At 46.1% G+C, this 27583-nt stretch overlaps 2 protein-coding genes across 3 annotated transcripts in view; one reads left to right on the top strand and one right to left on the bottom strand.

Moving 5' to 3' along the window:
- The window catches only part of coro7 (coronin 7), a 92424-nt gene that overhangs the window by 17943 nt on the left and 46898 nt on the right, over positions 1-27583 (bottom strand). The window lies entirely within an intron of this gene.
- Positions 5048-26393, top strand: vasnb (vasorin b). Of its 2 annotated transcripts, none has more exons than XM_034539133.1 (2): positions 5048-5242; positions 22465-26393. In XM_034539133.1, exon 2 carries the CDS (start codon positions 22496-22498, stop codon positions 24548-24550), a length of 2055 nt encoding a protein of 684 aa, XP_034395024.1. In that variant the 5' UTR covers positions 5048-5242; positions 22465-22495; the 3' UTR covers positions 24551-26393. The 2 variants fall into 2 exon arrangements, with proteins under 2 accessions (XP_034395024.1, XP_034395025.1); XM_034539134.1 differs by lacking the exon at positions 5048-5242 and adding an exon at positions 10906-10951.

The following is a 27583-nucleotide window of genomic DNA, read 5'->3' as shown; positions in this document are numbered from 1 at the left end:
GTAAAGGCAAAACAATTTTAAAACTTGATTTCGTCACGTGCTTTTCCTTTTCCACAAAAGCCTCGATTTCACATTTAAAACGTGTGAAACCAAACTCAACAGAGATCCTTCTGCACAGTTCAGCTCAAACTTCCAAGTGAAGGAGCAATATAGACGTGAAATGAATGTTTTTAGTGTGGAGAGGGAAAGAATCATGGGAAAATGCCACTTCTGGATGACCCCCCCTCAGTAACCGGGGGGATGGGAGGTCGCCCACACGCTCCCTCAACCCGACCTCTTCACTCTCGGCCCTTCTCCTTTAGGCATAGCTGCACTCTCTCCTCTGCCACTGTCACTCTTATCAGAGCCCCCAGTGACCTCAAGAGAGAACTGACAATCTGTCCACAAATGCCCCCACGTGCGTCTAGTTTAAAAGACTTTTGACGGCTAAATTGTAAAATCGTACAGTTGCAAAGGGAAACGTGTTCTCGATAAGCTCGGCAATGGAAGCCGGTAAACCCGGGATTGCTTCCACGATGGATTCTTCAACCCTCTCAACAATAAAGATGGCTTGTCCAGCTCGGACGTGCACGGCCCAGCTGTGTCCGCCTCTCTCTTTAATGAGTCAACAGGCTGGTAAACCTCAAAGTGACCCACGGTCCGCCCTCGCCCTCCTCTGCGCGGAGCAAACAGCTCCTGCAATCATTAAAGGTTTAGTGAACAGAGGCTTTGAGGTCTTTGTGTCCGGGGCCTCTTCGCGTTGTTCCCGGACACAAGTGGCTCAAATGAAGCTCTCAGCTTGCTCCAATGGAGGCCCAAATGCCACGGAAGGTTCCGTAAGAAAAAAATAAAAATCATCATATTTATACTGAAAAGCACAAAAACTAAAACTCTTAACAAAGCAGGAGCCAGACATCTTCTTATATATATTATTATAAGCAAGGTTTGTTAACACAGCCCGTCGGACACTCCCTCCAACTGACAAATGGTGAGAAAGGGCAACGTGATGCCCCCCCCCCCGCCCCCCCCCACTCTGCCCTCTCACCTTAAAACTGAACTTCAGTTTGGGACACGAACCCCCCTCCGTGAGCCACGTTGGTTCCAATCAACCGAAGATGAACGACAGTATGTTCCTCCACAGAAGGCAGATTTATGAGGAACAGGTTGACTTACAGGGCTGGCTGACGGGACAGGTGGGAAGAGTCAACATCTCATTTTTTATCTGATCCGGTGCTTTTGATTATAGCATTATGTGTTTGTTCTCACACAAACAGGGACGACTTCTGCTTTGAGTCCACTCGTTTATTCCCCTCTCCATTGGCCGTCTTCCTGCCTCCACGTCCTGGTTCCCATAGCAGCAGCTAATTAACCATGGATGTTCCTGGCTTCTGCTTCTCCCCTTCCTGGGTTTCTCCTCCTCTTCTGTGGCTCTCCTTCCCACGGATGTTGTTCCTACCCACCGGACGCTGAGGCGCTGTGGGAAGAAAAGGCATCCTGGGCCTCGCGAGGAGGGACCGGCGGCGGCCCACACATGGCGCCGTCAACGCGCATTCACGCGTGACGGGATGACACGTCGCCGTGGACCGGGGGGGGGGGGGGGGGGGGGGGGGGGATGCCATACATCTGCACAAAACACACACGAACACAGATGCCGATACATATGCAGATATATACTAACCACTGACAAAGAGCACACTCACACTCCCGTCTCAGCCTCTAAAGAACAGAGAGAGGCTGGGAGAATAATGAGCTGGGGGCTCCATCAGTCGTTCCCAGGCTTTCCTAATGGGAACGGAGAGCATCCTTCTCAAAGCCGCTCCCCTCGTCTTTGTGCTCACTAATTGTGCTGGATATTACAAAAACATGACTAACTCCGTACATTCTTATAGCAAATGAGTAATGTCAAAGGAACAGCCCACTACGCAACTAAGATGTAATCATCGTCTACCCGAAACCTTAAAAAAGGACCAAACTTAAAGCTCAAGCCTCGTTCTTTGTCCATCATCCATCTCAGTTGTCATTATTTCGCATCCCACAACAGCAACTTGTCTTCACCGAGGAGACATTAAGACATCGGGACAAATATGTCGGGTCAAAAACAGCCTCGTTTGACAAAGAAATTCGCTGCACCAACGTTTTTCCAGACGTATGATGGACACTTTTTGTTTGTGGAGCTGTAAACAGATCATCCTCAACTTGCTGTCATCCTCAATGACTCACTCCCCGTCTTCTCCCGCAGAGGACGCTTTCCTTCATTTGTTTACTACTTTCCAAAAAAACACACAAAAACACACACAAACACCTCGAACCCGAGACGCAAGCTCACGCTCCTGAATGGATACGTAGACAAGAACACGGAGGATATGAGTGTGTGGTATGAAGTTGTGTCTTCGCGTTGGTCTGCAGGTCAAAGGTCAAGCACATGCTGTAATCACACTGCACAATAAACTAAAAGGGGAAAAGGTAGGACATTATTACATCTTAAAATCTTTCATTTTACTGTGATTTGTTCTTGTTTTGATTTTAAGATGGACAAACATAAATACCATTGGTGATATGAGAATACAAATAGTACACTGGATTACACGCTCCGGTTCTGGTCATTTAACGGCAGAACCAAGTGGACTTCAAACGTAACGGGGGAGAAATATTCAATGTTTTCTTTTGTTGTTGTTGTTGAACAATAGACTGCTCTTTATTGAGCCGAGAGGATTTCTGTCTCTACCACATTTGGTTGTTTTTACATTTCATATACGCTGCTGTGAATCTACTCTAAGTGGGTCGTAAAAAAATTAATAAAAGAAAGTTTAAAAATATTATAAATTGAATGTTAAATTAAATTGTGAGCTGAAACGTAGAGAGACGTGCTCAGGGTTGACTTTAATAATAACAATAATGAATCCTTTATTAATCTCAGTGGGGAAATTCTTCTCTGCAGTTCACCCATCCTTGGTAATTAAGGAGCAGTGCGCGCCCGGGGAGCAACTGGGGGTTCAGTGTCTTGCTCAAGGGCACTTCCATTTATCATTTATATTCTATAATTACAGTACACAGACGGCATTGTGGGGTTTGAGGCCTGATTCTGATAAATATCCTTAAATTCAACCGTTTCAAGGCAAAAAGTATCAAATGAAATGAACAAATAATCCAACAATGTAATATCTCAACACAATGACTATATCTTTGAACAAAGAGGGCTTTGAAATAATAATATTTAGACAAATTACAGCAGAAAATATGACAAAACAGATCAATTAAATAAAAGTTCAGCCTTTTGGTGGGCGCTAATCGACCATGTTTTTAAATCAATTGATGTCCAGTTTTGTAAAAATAAATTATTATATATTCAATCCAATATCTACTTGAATTTACAAAATATTAATCAATTTAAAAAAAAAAAAAATCTAACCGCATATCATTAGTTAACACTGCCATGACTTGAAATGACACATGTTGGCATTGCAGCGCTGTGTTTAATATTGGACTCACTCATCTATTTATTTACTCTAATGCGACAACCAGTTGCGGCAGCATTCAGATCACAGCCGACTTTGAAATTTGAAAGATTATTCTCAGCAGTTCGGCTTCGAAACTCAAAGCGACAAACGAGCTTCTGCAGAAAGAATTAACAGCCGGTTTGAAGGCGAGTGCTGGAGTTCCTGGTCTGGAGACGCCGGTCCTTCTCACGATGCAACACACATGAACTGAACGACTGAGATAAATGACTCGGTGTCACCTGGAGGACCTCCGCTCTGCTGTTGTTGTTTGGTTTATGTTTATATGGGGGGGAGGGGTTGGTGGGGGGGGGGGGGGGGGGTTAACAGGGTAAGATTTACTCCCTTCTTTATTTCTCCAGAACACGTAAAACTAAAGTTGTGGCCACGACTGAGGAGCCACATCTGGACCCTGCGGGACGTGCGTGAAATCATTTCTCTATTCCTGCAATTTACTGTAATGCCTTGCAGATGGCACAGGGTGTGTGTGAGCGTGTGCGTGTGTGTGTGTGTGTGTGTGTGTGTGTGTGTTACATGTTATAACTCCTACAGTAGTAGCAGAGGGGGGCAAGAGAAAGGCACGAGACTTTGTGGAGACTGCTATCAAAAAGTAAACTGTACAAAATGCACACAAGTAGGGCTCAAGTCAAACGTGCCCCTTTTCCAGGAGGCACCGAGGGCGGTTTCATGAGACACGTGCGCCAGTCTCGGCGCCTGTTTCGTTGGATTTTTTCTGTTTTCCCCCGTAGGAGTCTCTACGGCTTCAGCACAAGGGGGAGTGACATCACTGCGAGGAGAATTTTGTCCTGGCTTCAATTATTTATTTATTTTAACAATTTCTTGTCAACATGTGGAGAAAACAGAAGCTCCGCGCGGCCGGGTCACACTTACACCAGTTATTAAAGCAGTGTACACAAGAGGCCTCGGGTTTCTGGGTAATTCTGTGACATGAGGTGACACGGTTTCTGAGGGCTATCACCTTACTGCACCTTGTTGGGACAGGCTGACCTTGAAATAGGCTGCCAGCTGCCGACGGGTAGCTTGTCACTGGCCAAGTGTTCAATAGCAACCATGTGCTCTAATGTACACTGCATGGTCAGCACCTCACACGTCAACGCTCTAGATTATGTGTGTGAACAGATAGGATTCATGAATTGAAAGAGGTTCGCTTATTTTCCATGCATCATATCACTGAAACCACAAATGTGTATTATGTATTCTCGTTTAAAAGGGAAGCCTCTCAGCCGCCTTGCTTTTTCCTGGAGAGGAAGCCGATTCAAAATTCCCATTTCAAAGAAGCGAAGCATGCTGGTTATTAAAGTGAGAAGTCATTCAAGTGGATTGTAACCGTTTCCTTCATGAAACGAGCCGCGTGCCGTGTGCTGGAAACAGGTCGCCCCGGTAGGAGATGCACTGAGAGGAGGCTGGAATGTCCGTCCCTCGCTCGGCCGAGCCGCAAGGTGAGCCGCTCGCTGCTGGCCGCTCCGGGCCCGTGCGCCTCGCCCCGCCCCTCCCATCCCGCAGAGCTCTCCTCTGCTCTCCAATAAAGCGCTTTTCGTCTCGGGAGTCCGCACTTGAGCGCATTCCTTGACGTCGGTGGATCTCTCCAAGGATTTGATGAAGACCGTTCGTTGTAAAGTTTAATACGTTCAGAGAAACTTTTTGTTTTGAGAGCGCGCGCGCGCACACGGAACACTACGAGGTCTTGGAGTTACATCGGCGAGCGGCTTCTTGGATAGAGACACAACTTTACTTCTTCGAAGTTCAGGGTAAGAGGGTTTCCTACTTTGACTGGTACGACCAGGACCCACATGTAGCGTGTTTGAGCTCCGACACTTGGAACGGGACGTGCGTAAAGACGCGTTAACGGGGTTATGTTGACGAATGCAATCCGGGTATGTACGAGTGTGATCACCTTTCAAAACATCTCCACGGACTCACTGCGCCGGCAGAATATAATCCGAACTATTTGTCGAGTTTCTGTCCCATTTTAAATAGAAGCTCGGTGCTCATTTACATCGCGTGTGTGTGTGTGTCCTGTGCGACAACTCCCTTTGGAAAAACTCGTTAGAATAATCCAGAGACTCACCGTCTGTCTGCTCAACAGTCATTTAAAACTATTATAATTATATGTAACGTACAGTATTTTATTTTTCTTCAAATTCGCATAGCAGCCCTGTGAAACGCGGACCCCAGAACACCTATTAGTTCTTTGTTGTAAAAGATCTACACATCAACACGACCTCTCCGGTGACGTATCGGATGCAACAGGTTTTATTGGTGTCGCTAATGACAATAAAACAGTGTTTGGGAACGCGGGGCGCGTGCGCGGAGCAATCGGGGCGGTAAGGAGGCGGACTGGTGCGGGACCGCAGGACGCCGTGCAGGGGCCGAGTGTCTAGACCGCACCGAGCCTCGGTCACCGCAGGGGGAAAGATGGGTTGTTTTTGGACTCGCACGGGACGTCCCATAACAGAAAGTTGACATGGTTCCGATACACAAGGGTCAGATGATGCAAGTGTCGGTGGCCAAGTTTCAGTCTTACAATATAGGACATATCTATAAACAGCTGCTATGAAGTTCATTATAATAAATAAATAAAAACACCTTCATCATTGTTAGAACTTGATTTGTAGCTGAAGGCGGTGCAGTGGGGAGATTGAAACTCTACAAATTAGAGACACATCCCTTTCCTTCAGCATGTGTGCAGCAGAGCAATGAGCGATGAGGTCAAATTCCTGAAAGATTAAATCTCCAAGTGACCCGCCACTCCACTCCATAAGCTAACATCCAATGAAGTGGCATGACACAACACGTTTAGACCAATCGCTGTTCCAAAAAAAAAAAAAAAAGTCATAAAGAACCGCAAGTGCATCCGTTTTCTCCAGATAATCTCATCCAAATATAATGCCAATGCATTCTGTGATCCTCTGAGAAGGGTCTTTACAAAAAGGGATCCTTATATTCTTAGTTTTCCACTCCAATCGTGTAAGTGTTTGTTCTCTGTTGCCATCTTTTACACAGACCCCCACACACAGGCATGGCAAATTGCCTAATCCTTCCTGGGGGCTTAACTACTCCAATGGTCCCACTATTAACCCCGACACTGGTGCACCGCTTGTCATTATGCTATAGGAGAAGCTACTGTGTCATTGACAGTATATAATATTGGTAATTGGTTTATATTGAGCTGCCAGACATAGCAGAGCAGCCACAGGAGCCCAATTATCCTTCACTAATGTGGAGAACGTTCAGGCTCCTGATTGGAACAGTTACAGCTCAAGAAAGCGGTCGTTATGTGTCCCGGTGCAAAGCTCACGGCAGACCGTTGTGCTTGTCCAATCGCTCGTTGACACTGAGGGGATACATTATGTCACGATACGAGGAGAGGCACAGCGAGAAGGATTAGATGAGGTCGGTTAAAGTTTACCTGCGATGTAAGTCACAGCGTGCCAGAATATTAGTCACATAACACGTTGGCTATAAAGTGTGCGGCAGTGCGTGCTGGTGTGAGTATTAAGTGGGACACGTATGCACACCGCGGGACATTTCATGCCCTTAAATGTGAGTTTGTGGACGGGAAGCATGACTAAGGCAAAGTAACACTCTGTCCTCAAATCCAATTTAAGCAATTAAGCACAGGCCTGCTGTGACAGGGATGTCGAAACAACACCACTCCTCCAGGATCAGTCGGTACTTTCCGTTATTCTATTTTCTTTACTAAATCAAGGCTGACATGTCATCATCTGTGCCAAAGAGCTCGGGTGAAAAGAGCACTGATGAAGGACAGTTGTTTTTTCTCCTTTAGCTGTGTTGAGACATACTATCCGCCAGACGCCTCACAGGAGCCTGTGATGCCGGTAAATCTTTACACTGAGAGAAGAGGATTTCACATCGTGCCTCATATCGCCGAAGCTGCGTTTTACGCCAATTAGGGGCAGTGCCTGAAGCGTCTTACCCTCTGCAGCAGAGGGATTACAGGGTTAAAAGTCAGGTGCTGTGGTGGAGAGGCCTCGGGAAGGGAGGAGAGGAGGAATACGGGGAGCTGGAGGTAGAGGAGGACCAGAGTGGGCCACTCACACAGCAGGCAGAGAGAGGGAAGTCGACAGAGCAGAAAGCTGGATGATGTGGGCGTGTGTTTGTTTTTCTTAAGGCCATGTGAAAGTGAGGGCTCATCACACAATTAGCAAGGAGTCTGTGGGAAGGGAGAGAGAGAGAGAGGATTCTAGATCTTCCACCGTCAGAATTAAAGGCCCCTAGTCAGGTGCTGTGCAGCAGGGGGAGGGGGGGGGAGGGGGGGGGGGGGTCCTTGGTTGACAACCAAGAGCCGCTCTCTCAAAGAGGCGTCTTGAGTAAAACCCCTCAGGCTTCAAGGGCCTCAGCCTCACATCAATGCTGACCCAGAGGTATGCGGAGGCGAACCCCAGCCTGTGCGCCTGCCAAGCTAAATTGAAGAAGAGCTTGCCGATGCAGCCAAATGATGCGTTCGGAAGAACCACTTCAAAAAAAAAAAAAAAAAAAAGGGATCCGAGGGCTTTGGAGTGCCCCAGCTCGAGCGCAAGCCTCAAATAACATGCCGTCCTCAAAAGGCACACACATGCTCTCTGTCGTTATCAGTTCTTCTTTTGCAGATGAAACAAACCACTCGCTAAAGCTTTACATGAAATGCTTTTTAACCCCCTGTCATTTCACTCTCGTTGGAAAACGAGCCCCCAAAAACACCCACGAATTCCTAAACCAACAGCAGCGAAGTGTTGAGGGACAGGAGCAGAGTGAGAGACAGATGGAGAACGAGAGGCAGAGAGAGCGGATGAGAGGGAGGATGCTCATCCCAGAAAGCCACCACAAATTGCTGCATTTCAGTGGGCCATCAAAAAAAAGAGAAGAAAAACAGCTCTTAATCTAAGGTTGTAATTACCTCTGGCCAGCACTGTAATTAGGAAATGAGCCTTAAACCAGATCTTGCTGGGCAAGAGCAAAGCAAGGACACACACACACACACACACACACACACACACACACACACACACACACACACACACACACACACACACACACACACACACACACACACACACACGAGGGGGAAAGACAGATGTCACTTTAAGAGGAAGGTCAAATATTTAACCGCTGAGATTAACATGAATGTTTTACTGAATATGGATTGAATGATAAGACGGCAGAGTAAATATGCTACATGCGAGGTGCATACCTGCAGGTCAGTGTGTGTCTACTCGCCGTCAGGTCACGCACACACACACACACACACACACACACACACACACACAAAGCTGGCATGTAGGCGCAGAGCTGCTTTCTCGCATTACATTAGTGGACGTTGGGAGTTCTCCGGCCCCCTTTTGGTCTATTTCCGTCGCAGCCAGGGACACAAATAGTGTTGTTATCGGCTGCTGTCCCTTGAGAGAGCGGGAGGCAGCCCGAGTGAGAACAATCTGAGCATGTACACGTGCTAATGTGTACATCCGAATGCCGCCGTGCACCAGCCCACATCTCCAAATCACTCAACGCTGAAATCAACCTGCCGAGTGGTCGTGACAGTGCCTCAGGTCACAGCTCTTCACCGTGCACACATTCGACGTACAGGAAGCGCGTAGAGCACCAAGCCAGGCAGCACACCTACAGCGACACATGAAGCTCGTCTCCGTTTATCCCAACCGCCATCTGCAGGTTTAGGGGTTTGGACTCGTGTTTGGAGTTGTAATTTGTGCAAATTGCTGGCAGTTTTACATGATGCCACAACAAAGTGGTTCAAACATTAAGACCAGACTTTATGGGGGGGGGGGAAGAGAAAGGGCGTGACACGGAGAGGAAAAGAGAAACGGAGGAGGAGACGGGTGTGGCGATATTTATGTTTAACAGATGAACACAGGGGAAGAAAGAAAATTATAGTGAAGAGAAAGTTTGAGAGGTATCAGTCTAAAAGAAGGGAATGACACAAATAGATCCTTCAAAAGAGAATACACATGAAAGGAAACCAATAGTGCCAAAGAGGTACCGGCAGGTCTTAAGTATGTGGAGAAGGCGGCCTGAGCTATTACGGCATACCAAACCATGAAGCTTCGTGGTGAAGATGATTTGAATCTATTTCGAGTGCCAAGTTCCATATTTACAGTGCAGTCAAGGGATCGTCTGAGAGGGAGACACAGCGACCTCGGCAGGGTCAGCGCACCAGAGTCCTCAAACAGCAGTAGCTCGCGTAAGATGGTCAGTAACCCGCTACCAAGCATGCACACACACACACACACACACACACACAGGCCTCTATGCAGCAACAATACTCCCACAAACACATAAACACTCCTCAACAGGCCCCGAGCCTCGGACTGTCAGATGTAAACTCCGTGGAGGTGCACGGTGACTCGGAGATGGCACATGCACAGTGAGGTGAGGTTTCATGGATAACGCGCGGTTTGTTTGTCACGCTGCATTTCACTTGACTCATGGCTCAGGTGTATGAAGTACGGTCTGAAAACACCACTTAAGAGACTGTTAACGATACCACTATTCATACCGACTACACGCGACTCGCTCTTCCAGTGTGATGTGGAAACCGGAGAGACGCGATGTGCAGCTCCTCTAATTATCTCAGGAACTGTTGAGTGTCCGTGCCTTAAATCAATTATATGAACATTTTAAAAGGCTGCTATTAGAAAACAAGTGCGGGAGCGGCGGCTCTTGGAGAAATGTCTCCACAAACATCTAATACGTGGTCACTTTGTGCTTCCAACTCACAAGTATGATCCAATAACCGCACTCCAAAGTACCATTGAATACTAGTTAAGGCTTTATTGATTCAGAGAGACAAACAAACCACTCGGTTGTCAATTTGGGCCCCGACGGATGACATCACATACAATTAAAGCTGCTCTTGGCTTTCATTAGAGAACCGAGGGCCCCTACTCGTCTTAAACACACTCACACACTAAGTCTTTGTAGGAAATGTCAATTTATAACACATTTACATTTGATGAATACCTCATTCAGGAACATCTTTAACACAGTGAAACTCAATCAATCTGGCAGATCACACCAGAAACTTGGCTATAAACACAGTGCAACACATGGGGGCTCAAAGAAGCAGTCTCATGTTTGCTTAACCCGCCACGCACACACACACACACACACACACACACACACACACACACACACGGTGGCTGATGTGCCGATAGCAGAGCACAAGGAGCTGACAGAGTGGTCGGCCTGCATTCTTCTTCCCCCGCTCATGTCATTCTCTTGTGCCGCCACACGGCTTGCCAGCACTCAGCACGCTCCCTCGCATAGCTGGAACCCGACCAATTAATAGGCAAAGAAACTTCCTGTTTAGCCAAGTGGAGAGCAGCCAAAGAACACATGCCCGACGTGACTAACAGGTACAACTGTTGTGTCGTTTCCAGGGAAGGAAGACCTGAAACCAAGAAAAGTGGCGCGAGAGTAGCGCGGGAAGCTTCTTCACCCGGGTGAGCGAAGCAATAAATGTAATATGACTTTATGAATAAGATGTGGCCGGGTACCAGACTACAAACCCTTCCAGGAATAGTTTTTTTTTCCCCATTGTAATACAAAAAGAGCAAAAGCAAAACAGATGCAAAGACACACGTCATAATAATAATAATAGACTCCTTTGAATATTTGCATCTATAAACCCGAATTACACGCTGTAGGCGGTCCTTATTGTGTTAACTGTAACACCCTGCGTCCTCAATGGGGTCCTTTCACGAATCTCTGAGCCTCTTAACGCGACTGGCAGGAGAACAAGAGCAGCTCTCTTCACACACACACACACACACACACACACACAATACAGTGAGGCTGACCAGGGTTACGGACTGAGGGGAAAGGAAGCGGGGAGAAGGGAAGACGCTTGGAGAGGCATGGAGTCGTCAGAGTGTAGACTTCTCAGTATGAGGTCCCACTAAGAAAACAAATAGGGTTTTTTGTTGTTTTACATACGCAGAACGTTGTTAATAAACCTCCTATATGTGCCGGGGTTATCGCCTATTATTGCGTCTTTGGTGAAAACCGTCGCTCTGATTTTCTTTTCAAACCCCTCACCCTCAAGCCTCATTCCTGTGTTGTGTTAGTTGTCAATGAGTTGTGACAGGAACTGTGTGCGCTTGTAAAACACACACACACACACACACACACACACACACACACACACACACACACACACACACACACACACACACACACACACACACACACACACACACACACACACACACACACACACACACACACACACACACACACACACACACACACACACACACGACCGTAGAGCTCTGTACGCGCGCCGCTACTCTCGCTAATTGCCTTCCAGCTCCTGCACGTCTCTCTGAGCGACTCCGTCGTCCTCGGGGGGGGGGGGGGGGGGGGGGGGGGGAACAGAGGAGGCGGTGCCCAGTTCCCGTTCTGAGGTCGAGGTTACGGAATTTGCGTACCGTGCTGTAAATTATTTGCTAAAGAGGCAATTCTTCAACGGGCAAAATAAACATTTTGGGCCTTAATCCGTTGAGATTCAACATCAAAGCCGGTACCGATGAGCTAAAGCCCGTCCTGCGTGTGTTTTACCGGCCTTTTCCCCCGTGTGCCGACCACATCTAATGCATGTATATTTGAATATGTGACGAGGCTCCGCAGCTGTGGTTACAATTAATGCGACTTGTAGCCGCTTGTGTTAAACCTCTGAGCACGATGGCGAGCCACGGAGTGAACACCAGTCCGTTGCTCATTCATTTCCTGACACCACAATGTACAATCGTGGGTTAATATTGTCAATGCTTTTTTTTTCTTCTTCTGAAAAGCAAACATGGAAGAGCAAACAAGGGCGCTCCTTCATGAAACGCAGACACTCAAACACAAACAGATTGACATCAGAACACTCTCTCTCTCACTCTCTCTCTCACTCTCACACACACACACACACACACGTAAGCTTGTGAGCGAACACACACAGGTGGGCTTTGTTCTGCGTGTTACAGGTCAGCTCAGGAATCTACTGTAGTCCCGTAATGACGTGTATGGATGGATGTGAACGCTAACAAACTGCTCTTTATGTAGACAAATTGCCATTCCCTGTTACAATAACAAAGCATCAGTCACCCCCCACCCCCACCCCCTCTGACAAGTCATCTCAGGTTCTTTCTGACAGTGTAACTGACTAACCCATAGGGCACACACATACAGACACAAATCATGTCTACTGAAGGCATACATCTCCCTCCTGACAACACCGTAGAGACCTTCTTTTGCTTCATTCAATGAGGGGAGTTAAGCAGGCGTCAGGACGAAGGGCCCTTTAAAGGGTCGTACCTTTTGTTCTAGGTGTGTGTTTGTGTGGAGGATTTCTCTGTACGATTGTGCACAATAGAGCAGCCCTCTGAAAATAGGTTTCAGAGGGCTCACTTATTTATTCGTCCACTTCTGTCACTCCCCTCCTCTGCCCTCTTCTCTCTCACCTTGTCTGTGCTGGATATGAGGAATCTCCTGGTCGTGAGCACCGGCTGCAGGCAATTGTGGAGTTGAGGGTCAACTTTGATGTCTTAATAGACTGTTGCTGACTGACGTCTTTACACTCGCTGCGATTGTAGGGCTCACTAGCATGTCAATGTGGCTCACTAGCATGTCAACGTGGCTCACTAGCATGTCAACGTGGCTCACTAGCATGTCAATGTGTCTCACTAGCATGTCAATGTGGCTCACTAGCATGTCAACGTGGCTCACTAGCATGTCAATGTGGCTCACTAGCTCACTAGCATGTCAATGTGGCTCACTAGCATGTCAATGTGTCTCACTAGCATGTCAATGTGGCTCACTAGCATGTCAACGTGGCTCACTAGCATGTCAATGTGGCTCACTAGCTCACTAGCATGTCAATGTGGCTCACTAGCATGTCAATGTGGCTCACTAGCATGTCAATGTGTCTCACTAGCATGTCAATGTGGCTCACTAGCATGTCAACGTGGCTCACTAGCATGTCAATGTGGCTCACTAGCTCACTAGCATGTCAATGTGGCTCACTAGCATGTCAATGTGGCTCACTAGCATGTCAATGTGGCTCACAAGCATGTCAATGTGGCTCACTAGCTCACTAGCATGTCAATGTGGCTCACAAGCATGTCATTGTGACTCTCAAACTACGGGTTAAAGACTGATGTTGGCCCCCGGGTGCTGTCGTCTATCTGTGAAATGTTAGAACAACAACATGGCGAGGCTTTCGATATCAGACTTTATTAAGATTACAGTGGAAAATTGGACATTTAATTAAATCTTCTAGGAAGGATACATAACTGTTCTCCAGCTATGAACGTAAAAAAAAATAAAAACAAGTCTTGGTGCAGCTGATAAAGACAGGGCAGACCGAGGCCTTGAAGAAGAGCCGTATCGGTGCTGGGGGGGGGGGGGGGGGGTGCTCTGTGCTGCCCCCCCAGCGGCTGGCGCAGGACCAACGCAGGCAGCCGTTTCACCATAAATTCCTGCGTGACATGATCAACAGCAGCGATCTTCATTTCACATTCATCAATGTGCGTGTGACACGTTTGTATTAGCAGGGAAAAGCCTGCAGGCCAGAATGACAAGAAGAATCACAAACGGTAACTCTTTGAAAAGGTGAGGGTGTGAAGTTGGGGGCCTGAAAAACAGGTAGCACTGCACAATGCCTGCCTTTAAATAGGAGGTTGTGGAAAAGAAGTTACTGAGTTCACTGTGCACTTATTATCTAATGTCACTGACATGTAACTGAATATGGACATAGACGATGTATCAATAGTAGATGTTCTCCATGTCGCCCAACAACAACTACCAAACTGGTCATGAGTAATAGTGAACAACATCCACATCAATAAATCACTTCCTTCCTCTAGCTGACAAAGTAATCCTCCTTCATTTATTAGTTATTACCTTTCCTGTGTCAGCCTTCACCTGGACATATCTGTACCATGTCCCACGAGCTGGGAGTTTGTACGCGTCCTTTTATCAAGGTAAATACGTTGTATGTTCACCTGTTAGCACAAGCGCTGCACTGTATTTCTGCATTGCATTACTTTAGCCTTGAGCTCTCTCAAGGTCCTTTGACGGCTACATAGTTGCTAAGCAGGCCTGCAGGGCTGTTCTTCAGATTCCTGTCGTACCCTTGCCAGCTACATGAACAAACCTGAGCGAGAGGAAAGAGGCGAGTACAGAAGCAAGAGGAAGACATGCGAAGAAGGGGATCGTGTGCACATTCATGGACAGCGTTTTGGACTGAATCAGAATCAGTCGAGGCCCATTTGAGTTGTTGGAGGCTCAGATAAGTAACGAGTGAGTGGAGCGATAATCCAAACGACGGGTTGAGGGATCGCGTGTGCGAGTGTTTCCTCAGCTAGTACGTGTGACATTGTTTGTCTTTCAAGGGCAGTCGGGCCGCCTGTCAGCCGCTCCTATAGGAAGTCAGTGTGCCTGCCTGGCGCCTGACTCGTACACACCCGCTGACTTTAGTGCAGCTCCAAAAGGACAAAGGCACAAAAAAAAGGGCGCCAACAGCCAACATCGGGCCACCCCTTGATCTTCCATACAAAGACAACAATATAGTGCAATCATTCTGTCCAAGGAAAAAGGTGCTTAGAGATATAAACATTCAGTATTTCACCAGGTAGCCAAATATCAAAGTGACATTGCATGCATGTTGGAACTGGAAGACATGTCAGTGTCGGAGTGTGCGCATCACTCCAGGCCTGTGGCTGAGTGATAAAACTGGTCCGCCCAGCCACTTCTAACCGCGAACACACACACACACACACACACACACACACACACACACACACACACACACACACACACACACACACACACACACACACACACACACACACACACACACACACACACACACACACACACACACACACACACACACACACACACACACACACACACACACACACACACACACACACACACACACACACACACACACACACACACACACACACACACACACACACTGTATGAGAGGGGAGACCAGTTCAGGACGAGGCTCTGGACCACACTGCTTCTAGGGTCAGGGATCCAGACTTCAGTCATGCACCAGACGAGGCCTGAAGAGAGTCCAGCTTTGTGACACTAGGATGCCGTATTTACCGTTTCCTGGTGATGTTGTCCTTTTGGACTCAGACTGTAACTACTGGTGTGGTTTGCTGCTGGGTCTGGGAGCGGAGTGAAGATAAAGAAAGCGAGACAAAGAGAGTGAGAGATGGCAGACTTGTTGTTTGCGACCGATTCAAGCCAGGTCAAAAGGGAGACTCAGCAGAGCAGTGGGGTCATGCCGTTTAGCCCACAGACTACATAAAAGAGGCACAGGATTGACAAAAGTTGTGCAAACATCACAGTAAAATAATAAAACAGATGAGGCCCACGCTCTGACATCCTTTGTGTCTGTGTAATGTGAGAGTCCTGTGGTGAAGATCACAGACAGATGCGATGGGACTGTGACCTCAATGACTATCTGTCCCGAGAGGCCACAGGGCAGGGTGCAGTGATAAAAGACGGGTGTCAGCTTTGAGACATCCCTTCGCGAGCAAAAGAAGAGGCCAAGGTGTGTAAACTAAGAGACAGGAGGAGGAGGAGGAGATGAGGGTCTATCTAAGCCAATGCATCCAGGATCTCCCCTTACAGGAGGACTAAAACAAAAGAAAAATGGTCCACATTAGACCTCTTTGCTCGAAGGTGCAGAGCAGTTAGCGAGTCCCAGTTCTGGTCGAGTTCGACCACCTCGGCCCGTTTCCGCTCTGAAGCGTGCAGCCGGCTCCGGCTGGCGCTTGGACGCAGGTTGCATCTTTTACTCAGACACGCTGCAGCGGTTTTGAGTTTCATGTTGCCCTGGAGCAGACAAGGACCAGCCAGCTTCAGGTGTGTGTGTGTGTGTGTGTGTGTGTGTGTGTGTGTGTGTGTGTGTGTGTGTGTGTGTGTGTGTGTGTGTGTAACCGGAGCTGGATGTGTGCCTGTGTCGAACAGGGCCTGCTATCTGTGCCGTCCGGGCCACGGTTACAACAGAAGACACAGAATACGGAGCAGCAGTGGAAACATTAATCTCAGCCTGACCTCTGACCTCAAGAAGTCGCTCTCTGCCTCACTGGTCACAGACTTTGTTGTCCTTTGGACTGATGCTATCTGACCAGATGAACTCTGCATGAACAACTGCTCGACTTTCGGGTTTCTTTTCTTCGGTTTCAAAATTAATGTTCTATTTAACAATCAAAACAAAGTTCTTTGGCACAAACGGAATCAGCAGATGTAACAACTGGCTCGGACCAGAAAACCAAATCACTCCTAAAGTGCAACAAATATTCATTGTTTTTTAGAGTTTTACTATTTCACTACCCTCCCATTGACCCCTGGACTGTATATTATGCTCCCTTTCAAGTCCCCCAGCTGCAGGCTGTAATGGTAAGGCTTCACACTGTCCTCATAAGCCTGGTTAAAAGCATAAATCCTGGGATGAAAAGGGCCGCCTTTCACACCAACAACTCATTTAGTGTATGGAGCAAAAAGCATAGAATGAGGGAAGGAATACAAAAATAAAGATAATAAAGTCTGGAACAAGGAGCCTGGTTAAGTTGCTAATTAAAACAACAACCCGTTGATACCAGTCAGCACTGACAAAGCCAGACGTAAAACTATCATCTCACTTTAATTCTACATGTCCTCCTCTTTCCTGCCTTTAGTACTCTGACCTTGATGAAAGTGCACATTTAATAGAGCATATTTTGGAATACCTTCTCTTCTTAGAAAGGCTACTACCGGCATTATATAAGTTTTACGCAGCCCGGCCTTGATGTTAAGACACCTGATCTGTGTGTTTTATCTAAGTTCTACAATAGACAGATGCAGCTTACCTTGAAAGGAGAAAATTAATAAGGCCAACATGTTTCCGTCTTCAAACAGGTTGTTTCGGATAAACATGCTTTTGTTACATCATTTTATTAACAGGTACAACAGTAATAAAGTCATCAGATAGTGTGACAATAGCACACACCTGTAACGCAGCATTGCATGCATACCGACCGACCGACATTAGCATAGCTGGCATTTTTAAACTCTTAGTTGCGTTACGTGTTTCTGCACAAACACGCTTCCTTCACTGTAATCTTTTCATCCTCGAATATCCGACACAACTCTGGTTTCACCCTTCCAGCTCTCGCTTCGACCCCTTCGTCATGTTGACGGATAACCCACACTGGAGCGCTGATAACGAGGTCCAGCTGTGGCGAGGACGTTGCCGACAGTAGATAGGGATTAGGATGTGGGAGTGTGCGTTAAGAGAAGTAGCCCTTTGTCTTCTCATCGGGTCAGGGAAGGAAGAGGGGCAAATACAGAGCGGGGGCATGGGATTTGTTTGGGCTGCCTAGATGATCATTTACAACCATTGTGAATAAATGTCTCCGTGCTTCTGTAGTAAATCTAAACGAGGAGCTGCTGTAGTAATATATTTTAGTACCTACAACACTGTACATCATACTCTAATGCACATACCACGAGTATTGTTCCTTTAATAGTCTCAGAAGAGAACGGGCCTCTTTAATGGGAGTATGCAACCTTATCCCCTTACTGTGACTTGGCGTGGTGCCCCCTGTAGTCTCTGATTATTATTATTATTATTATAATTATGCAAGTGCACAGTGACCCGCCACTCCCCCACACCCACACACACACACTGCAGTTTCCTTCCCCCTCTTGTAACCTTCATTGCCCCTCAGTGTTGGCCTTCAGCTCTGAAGATAAGGGCTCTTGACGCTTGGCCTGCCGGGATTTAATTGCCGAAACCCACTTCGCCCTCCCAAAGCCAGGCCTGATCCAGCTCTCCACCCCGGTGCCCCTGCTGACAGAAGCCTGCTTTTGTCTCCACTGTTGCGCTGCTTTTCTTTTCTTTTCCTACTCATCTTCAAAAGAAATAAAAAGCAGGAAAAGAAGTGAGGGCGAGAGGAACATGCTTTTCTTTCTTTTGCCCCTTCTTATTGCCTCTTTAAAAAAAGGGGGGGGGGGGGAGCTGTATTTCACTTCCCATGGTTCTTTCTTCATTTTCTCTTTACCGTCACTGCCTCTTGGGTGATTCCACGCACTCATCAGCTAACACTTTTTATTCTAATACGACCCACAACACTTCAACACATGCGGTAAGAAAACAGAGATGCGAGAAGAACTGTTAATGAACAGATCTGGTCACAAAGATGTTTGAATGCCCATTCATATACACAGCGCCATAACTTATCCAATCCATCGTCTGTTTATAAACCGTAGACGGCTCCCTGTTAATCTCTGAATGCCAAGCCAGTGAGATAGACAAGCTCACTTTTTCAAACTCAGCTGCTGCCGGTCTCAGGAATGTCTCAACAAGCGCACAGGGGAGCAAAAAGGAAATTACAACTCAAGCGAGGAGGAGGAGGAGGAGGAAGGCAAGGAGGGAGAGGGCATTCCTCCTCATGCAGGATGACAAGCCTGTCTTTCTGCTATCTCTCTCTCTCTCTCTCTCTCTCTCTCTCTGAGCCCTCCACCTGCACACACACACACTTCAAAACACTGAAGCTACCCAGCCAGGAGTCGCTCAGCACCACGGTGTACTGTGGATCCCCAATTGGGGCTTATCTTACCCACTGATAAGACCTGCACAAGTCGCTCTTATCCAGAAAGAAAGAAAACAGGAGACTATAACATAGCAAGCTACGGTTCATCTGTGACCTGGCAGCATTCACTGGCTGAACTCCTCCTCATCCACCACGGTTTCTCCTCCACTTGGTTATCAGATGTGCTCGGCCCAGTTTGGAATGAGGCACACTCACATAAACAAAGTGTCCCCGGGGAGCTACGTTAGAATCAGCACGTCGAGTTTTCGAAGAAAAATACTCCTCACGGCTGCCTTGATGTTGTTTCTATGTTCTGGCACCGAAACCCTCATATCCGCAGCTCCTCGTTTATATCCGTCTCTGGCCCCTGATATAATGTACCAACGTCAAGTTTCTACATCTCCGGAAGAAATTTGATTGCATTCTTTTGGGCACCTTTAATCCCACATTACGATACTTCTCTCAGACAAACAGCAAAGTGCATACCGGGCCCCCTTATACATAAAGTATGGGTACACTCTCTGACACATACACACTGCATGAGCTTAAGCCGTTGCTTGATTCTCCCAAACCATGTCAACCCTTGTTCTGTACACAGACACACTTTATATCGTCATCCTTTCTGAGCTCTGTACAGAGACATGTTTTGTTTTCTACACCACTAATTTAAAGAAAGCTTTGGCCTTTCCAAATTGGTTCTTTCTGAAGAGCTAAAAGGTTGCACCCAGAAGCATTTGCTTCTTCTTGTTTTCAAGGGTTCTCTGTAAGACTAAAGGTTTTGAGCCAAAGAACCCTTTTTGAAAGCACAGGCGTTAAAGAACACGTTATTAATGATTACTACGATTGAAATGTTCTTACCTTGGACTCAAAGATTCTTCACAATTCTGGATATGTAATTGCTCACCTGTTAAAGTAAATCAAGGGATAACTGCAACCCTTTCAGCAAGCTGTAGCCATCAGATGTCATTGTTTCTTTCTGGACAAGACTTTCCATAAACAACTGCAACAATTAGTATTTCCGTGCTCTTAGTCGGGGCTGACTGAAAACTAGTTGGCTGCTTTGTTCAACCAAGCCTTGAGGTTTGAGTAGGGTCATGTTATTGAACATTTATGCCCCGTCTGAAAGAGTTATCTGAATAATAAGAGTAACGTGTTGGCAGTGGGTTTCAGGGGAATGCCACGATTGCTTTTAGTTTATACACTGGAGAAGGAAAACTAATACATCAGGGAATCTTTCCAAGGAGGCTGCAATTTTAAGGAGGAGCAGAAAGAAAAGTGTGTTGAAAGAGAAGGAAAATAAACGTCATAGCTGTGGTATGATGAGATGATACCCTTCCGCCGCTTCAAACACCACCCCGCAAAAAAACCCTTGATCTTCTTTCAAAGTTCTGACATTTCAGCAAATTAATTTAAAAAAGGATACATTACTTAAAGTTGGCAGCAGCTCTGATGCTACTGTAACATACACTGAGATAAGAGCATGTGTTTCTATTAACAGGACAGACACAAAGCTGGCATTGACACCAATAATTAAATCAAATAAGATTTGCATATAGGAAAGGCAATTATAAAATATGTTCATTTATTTCCTTACACGTATGAACACACTCAGCTTCTGGCAAAACAAGAACTGTGCTTCTACAGCCTCAATGTGTTTTATATCTAAAAGAAGCAAGAGTGCAATATATATATATATATATATATATATATATATATATATATATATATATATATATACACACACACACAAATAAATGGTGCTAGAACAGAATGTTCTTTGTGTGCATCACAGACTTGGCTTTTCATTCAGGTATTTGCTACACCATTCAAGGCCCTAGGGTTTAAGCTCCCTCAAGCATTAAAGCAAGTAAACAAACATACAGTGGGGTTGTCATAAATGTTCAAAATGTTGATAGACAACTTTTTTTCACTACCCTCGCCTCAATCAATAAACTTAGATCGCGACATTAACTAAAGTAATCACAGGACACATGGGCAATATTGGGTGTATTTTCGGTGCACCTGGTTTAGGAGTACGGACAAAGAAGTGATTTCTACTAACTCCATGAAAAGAAAAAAAAGACAAAACAGCTGTCTCAAGAAGAGAAAGGGTCAACAGATAGAGATGTTACCTCTTCCCCCCCAAGGCCGTCTTACTTGATAGCAGAAGATGATGAAGTGACATGCGGACTCTTGTCGGCAACTAGTTTCTTCTTTATCTTCCCTCATTCCTCTCCATCATCCCCTCCCTCCTTTTCAAATACTGAGTTGTTGAAGCTCTACCAGGGCGTTTGTTTTGGAAGGCTTGGGTTCAGGTGAAATGGGCTTAAATCTCAGTAACATATCTCCTGATGATCTACAGTACTCTTTTCCGTTTCTGTAGATTTCATCCAGAATTGGAGACACTTGCTTGGCAAGCAGCAGCACTGGCCGTCAGTCTACGTAATGACAACATAAAAACGATGTTATTTATACAGCGTCTACGGTCAGAGAAGCAGCTATCGGAAAGCGTCTTTCCAAGTTTAGAACGCCACAAAGTTAATTATCCACAGATGCCAGAGGCCACGTGCAACATGGTAGACATACAGCCAAACAAAGTTGACACGGTATTGGTTATATGAAACTGGAGAGAAAAGAGCAGTGTTTATGGTGAATCCTTGTGTGTCAAGTGTGTCACTGATTCAGAGGCTCTGGAGGGACAGAAACATTTTCAGAGCCGCTTTGTGTTTTCACTTTGGTACATCATCTCAGTATGTTGGATTCGTTCTTTGCTGCCGTGTGCCTTTTTGTTTCATAGGCTATGAAGTCCGTATATATATATATATATATATATATATATATATATATATATATATAAATAATGTGTGGTCATGTACACACACACATATAGCAATCTGTAGGATCATTAGAAACAATGTTTTTTGGCATGCTGCACAACTATCTATTACACAGGTTATTCCAGGAAGAATCTGGCACTCCTGTCAACCTTTCCCAGAGTTTAGCAGAAAACTCCCTCTGAAGCCTGATGTCACGGCTACAGCCCTATTGTTTGAGAAACCTTGTGACAAAAGACTGACTTTGATCACTGGCTATGCATAGTTAAACCTTTGATAGTAATCTCACTCTTTGAAACACAATAAAAAGCCTCACAGTGCATCAATAGCTGACCTATGCTGGTTCAGAAACTATACACTATAGGGAGACTATTTGGATTGTTCAAGAAATTCAACATTATGCTGCATCTGTTCCTCATTTCTCCTAAACTCAAACGTGCCCATACAACTGTCGTATCCTGTTTTCAATTTGTCAGCATTTACTATATTATTTTGCTCTGGATGATTATTGACAGATTATGTGTCCTCTTGTTATAGGCTGAGCCTGGATAGAGAAAGAGTCTGCACCATGAAGGTCTTTCTCACTCCACTGATGCCCTTTCTGCTCTTCCTCATCCTTCCTGATGGCACCCGGTCCAGTGACTGCCCAGAGGACTGCTCCTGTTCCACGCCAGACTCCATCTTATGTTTCCAGAGACGCTCCTCTACCATTCCCAAGGGAGTGCCCCCATCCACAAAAAGTCTCTATCTCTTCGCCAACGGCATTGAGGGATTGACAACTGAGGACTTTGATAGCCTGGAAAACCTGGAGATGCTGGACCTCAGTCAAAACAAATTGACTGAACTTACTGATAGGGTGTTTGAGCCTTTGACCTCTTTGAAAAACCTGGACTTGTCATCCAACCAGATCACCGACATTTCAGAGGAATGCTTCCAGGGTATGGCACTGCTTGAGCGCCTTTATTTGTACAGTAATCATATCGAGACCATCCACCCTGCTGCCTTTAATGGCTTGGAGCACCTGCTGGAACTCAAATTGCAAGGCAATCAGCTGACATCCCTGCCTGCTCTCTCAATGCCACGACTACTGCTGCTGGATCTTCGTTTCAATGTCTTACCCACCTTGGGTCCTTCAGATCTCCAAACCCCAAACCTTGAGTCGCTCAAATTGGGTGGTGTGGGACTCATCAGCCTGAATAAGGAACTCATAAGTAGTCTAAAGAACCTCCATGAGCTGGACATCTCAGGAAACCTACTTGAGTCCTTCCCCTCAGCACTAAAGGAGACCCAGGGTCTGATTCACCTCAGCCTGGCTGGGAACCCAATGGGCCCTCTTAAGGTTCAGGACATGGAGAACCTTGGAGAGCTGCAGGAGTTGGACATTAGCAGCCTAAGTTTGCAGGGCCTTCCTGAAGAGTTCACCCAACTCTTACCCCACCTCAGAAAGCTAACAGTTGCAGAGAACCCCTTCAACTGTCTCTGTACCTTAGCATGGTTCCCAAGATGGCTAAGAGCCCAGAGCATCACCCTGGAGAGAACAGAGGAGACCCGCTGCCATTTCCCACCAATCAATGCTGGAAAGGTATTGGAAAGACTGGAGCACAGGGATTTTGGCTGTCCTACTACAACTACAGTCACAACTAGTACAGTCAAAACTACCACTACCCTGCCTGTTCCTGTCACTACCTTCCTGAGTACTACTAGAACTATTCTAGTCCCCAGGGCCAGTGACAACCCGACAATCAAAGATGACTCTCCCCTGCCCCCTGTCCCTGCATCCCCCAGTAGCAGCAGTATGGACCCAGGCGAGGAGCAGCATTTCTGTCCTCCTCACACCTGTCTGAATGGGGGTACTTGTCGGTTGGACCAGCACGGTCAGGTAGAATGTACCTGTCCACATGGCACCTCTGGCATGTATTGTGAAGTCCAAAAACATCACCCGCCTTCACCACCTGAAGCTGACGTCCCCAAGGCAACTGTCAGCGTAGATACACCAGACATCCGCTCACATCAAGCGACCACAACTTCAATCCTGCTGGACCTCCACCGCTACATTGAAATGCGGCCTTACATCCGTGGAATCCGCTTAACCTATCGTAATCTCTCTGGGCCAGACCGCAGGCCGATTCAACTTAGCCTACCAGCATCCTTCCCAGAGTATATACTCAGAGGCCTGCAGCCCAACTCCACTTACACGGTGTGTGCCAGTCCACTAGGTGCCCCTAGTGGCGCAGACAGTGTCTGCACTGAAGCCCATACAGTTGCTGAAAGTGTCAGCAACCGTCGTCAACAGATTGATGACCAGAGGCTGACAACTATGCTGGCGCCTGCAATTGCCATCTTGTTACTGCTGGTACTAATAGCAATAGCAGTGGGAGTGGTATGCTATCTTCGCAGGAAAAGGGCCAAGGGCCACCTGGACCTAGAATGTGAGCCCTCCCAGCTAGAGTTGGATGGAGTGAAGGCTGGTATGGACAATGGGGCACTGCCTCAGAAACAGCCCCAACTTATGATCCCTGAACCTGCTGTTCAGAATGACAATCTGGAATATGAGGAGTTGCTACTACAGGATCACTGTACATCAAATAACAATATGACTTCACACAAGCCCTCCTACTTTTGACACCTGACTTTGACTCAGACCTAAAGGAGGCTCTGTTTTCCCCACTGGTGAAATACAGAGAGCAGCAAATGGAGTTGTGAAAGTGGAGGACACAATATCAACAGCAAAGGAGAAACTGGACATATATTTAATGCCCTCTGGTTGTCTTAAGTAGACTTTAAACATGTTCAAAAACATTGGTTTGGACTTTCCTCTACTCCATTTACATCCATTCTGCTTCAACAATATTTCCTTACTCGCATTGCTGGAAAGGCCACCTCTCAGCTCCCACGCTGTGACGCTGGGACTGATGGTGTGTTGTGATTGGCTGAAACCTAGGGTTAAGGGAAATGGCGACCTCAGGCCCTTCTTTATCTGTTCAGAAAATAGAGTGCACTGAAATGGGCTTGTGCTGCCCTTTCCCCACCACGACAGCCCAACTAAACACAGCAATTGTTTTTGCTGCATGTTGTAACGCCTTAGTACTACCCCAAAGGGATCAGTGCTCGCTGTGAATGACCTTTAAGACACCAAATGAAGATAAAAAAGAAAATAGCAGATGCTTGTATTCTTTATTTGGCTTTAAAACTCTTTGTTTTTGTATATATGTTTTTTTACACCTGTCTCTTCATATTAAATGTTGTTGTGTAACAGCCTTCTATAGTCTCCCCACCCCCCCCCCCCCCACACACACACACACACACTTCTTGTGACTAACAGACAAAACAGCAGATTAAAATCTTTGAAGATTAAAACTCGTTTGGTACCAGCAAAGTCAATCAAAGGGCTTTACCCCCAGAATGTCAGACAGCCTAAGTAGATGTGAGCCTGGACAGACTCAAGACTAAATCCCCCTTCTCGGTTCTGAAGCCCTCAGTCTGCTTCGCCACCACAAAGGGAGAAGGTAAACAGGATTACAAAAGGTACAGAGGGAAGCAGTTGAATGAACCCCCTCTTGAGTCAGTGCTGCAATAAATTTCATACAGTTTGTAGCTTGCCGTCAATTACAGTAAGCACTCGAATGACTACACAGCAAAACTTTAGAGACTTTATTTATTATTTATATTTACCGCAAGGGAAACTCAGTTTTATCCCTAAACCACAATTAATATCATGCTACTTGGCCTGGTGGTTGTGTGCTGCGTTTCCCTCGAGTAAAAATAGCCTGCTCGGCGTAATGCTTTGCACAATTCCTCCATGGCAAGGAGGGTCCCAGTTTTGCTCCCTTACACCTAACAAGACTATGTCCATAAGAGGAACAGACTTTTTTTTTTTATACTTGTCATATAGAGGGCAATGAGAAAAGTGTGCTGAGATCCAAATCTGTGAATATAGGACAAAGAAGGACCTCAAAGTTACCGTGTGTGTGTGTGTGTGTGTGTGTGTGTGTGTGTGTGTGTGTGTGTGTGTGTGTGTGTGTGTGTGTGAGTGTGTGTATAGATGTGTCAACTTCAGTGATAATGCGTGTTCTGTCTTGTGCAAAGAACTGCAGACATCAAGTTACTATCAGTTAGCGTCAGCATCGGCCCGCAGGTCACGGAGTACTTTAAGCACCAAACAACTCTACCGACAGGCAAACACACCAAAGACGCATCTGTGGATGTCAGTAAAGTTACTTACCTTCAGTATTCCCAGAGCACACTTAACACTTCCCTGCTAACATGTCTTTGTAACCCACACAAACAAATGCAACTGGAATAATTGTTTGTCAAATAGAATACATTGAAGATAACCACAATTATTTTTGATGCGATTGTTAATTTTTCCCTGTTTATTTTGGGAAGCTCTTTGATGTCGTTTATTCGTTTGTTAAAGTGTGAACTTATTTGTAAAAGTGGAAAGAGCGATATCATCATTAAATGAATATCCCAAAAAATAAAAAAAAAGCGTCGAGTCGTCTTTTTTTTTTTTTCTCAGTTTCCACCTTCTGCTTGTAAGAGGATGGATTAGATTTACAGGCGGGGGGGGGGGGGGGGGGGAGGGATTCTGTTTGTCATTAACTTCCCTTTCCTTTTAAGACATCACTCAACTCGACGGGAGAGATCACAGGAGGGGGAGTCCAGGAAAGAGAAGAAGAAGGGAACAAAGGTGCAAGTGTAGGTGTAATTATCCTGGATACCAGCAACACGTACTGCAAGTCAGTTTGTGCGTGTCTGTGTGTACATGGGCTTGTGTATTTGTGCTTGATCAATTTCAATAGTGGAAGCAGTTTATTTAGTAAAATATGTTCCTATTTAGAGTACAATATACCATAAAGCAGTGACTAGGGTACAGCTACCTTGTGATTGACAGGTTGAAACCACTTGTTTACGTCTTCAAACCTTAACCACGCCCTCTCCTGTCACTACTGAATGCTACAAATCAAGATGGCTCCGGCAAAAGTGTCGAAATCGAAAGCGGGTGATAATTTAGCACTTTGATGTTCGCTAATTAGCAATAAACACAAAAGTACAGCTGAAGCTGATGATAATGTCAATATTAATGTTATTTGGTCATAAATGAAAAAGAGCCATGCCGCTAGCATGGGTAAATATTGTTAAAAATCATCTACCCCCAATTTCCCAGGTGAAATGATTAATAATGAATGTGTAAGTGTTCTATAAAAGTGCACAACCCCCCCCCCCCCCCTACATGTATTTTACAAGATGTTTAATGTGTGTGTGCTTTCAATGGACAAAGTGGAATTCTTCCATACCAGCAGTGAGCTGGAGGCAAAATGGAAATAAAGATTATGATTGAAAAACACTCTTGTTAAGTGGTAATTGTATTTAACCATTGTAAATGACTCACTGGTCTAAGCCTAATGAGTGAGCATTGTTTGCAAACCCACACAGTAAACAGGCCGGCCACCCATGCGTTTTATAAGAAGGATGCCGGTAGGGGATTCATGCAGAATGCGCCCACGCCTACAAACAAACGCCTGCATGCACCGGCCCATAGCTGGGAGCTGTTGTGCAATGTCCCATGCTAACAACACAAACACATAAAACAGCACCGCTCCTGTCATGGGGGCGCTATTATATCAGTTTGCTCAGAGAGAGCAAACTTCCTATA

Source organism: Cyclopterus lumpus, chromosome 8 (assembly GCF_009769545.1).
Source record: "Cyclopterus lumpus isolate fCycLum1 chromosome 8, fCycLum1.pri, whole genome shotgun sequence".
Taxonomy (NCBI): domain Eukaryota; kingdom Metazoa; phylum Chordata; class Actinopteri; order Perciformes; family Cyclopteridae; genus Cyclopterus; species Cyclopterus lumpus.
This window is presented reverse-complemented; position numbering and strand designations above follow the sequence as displayed.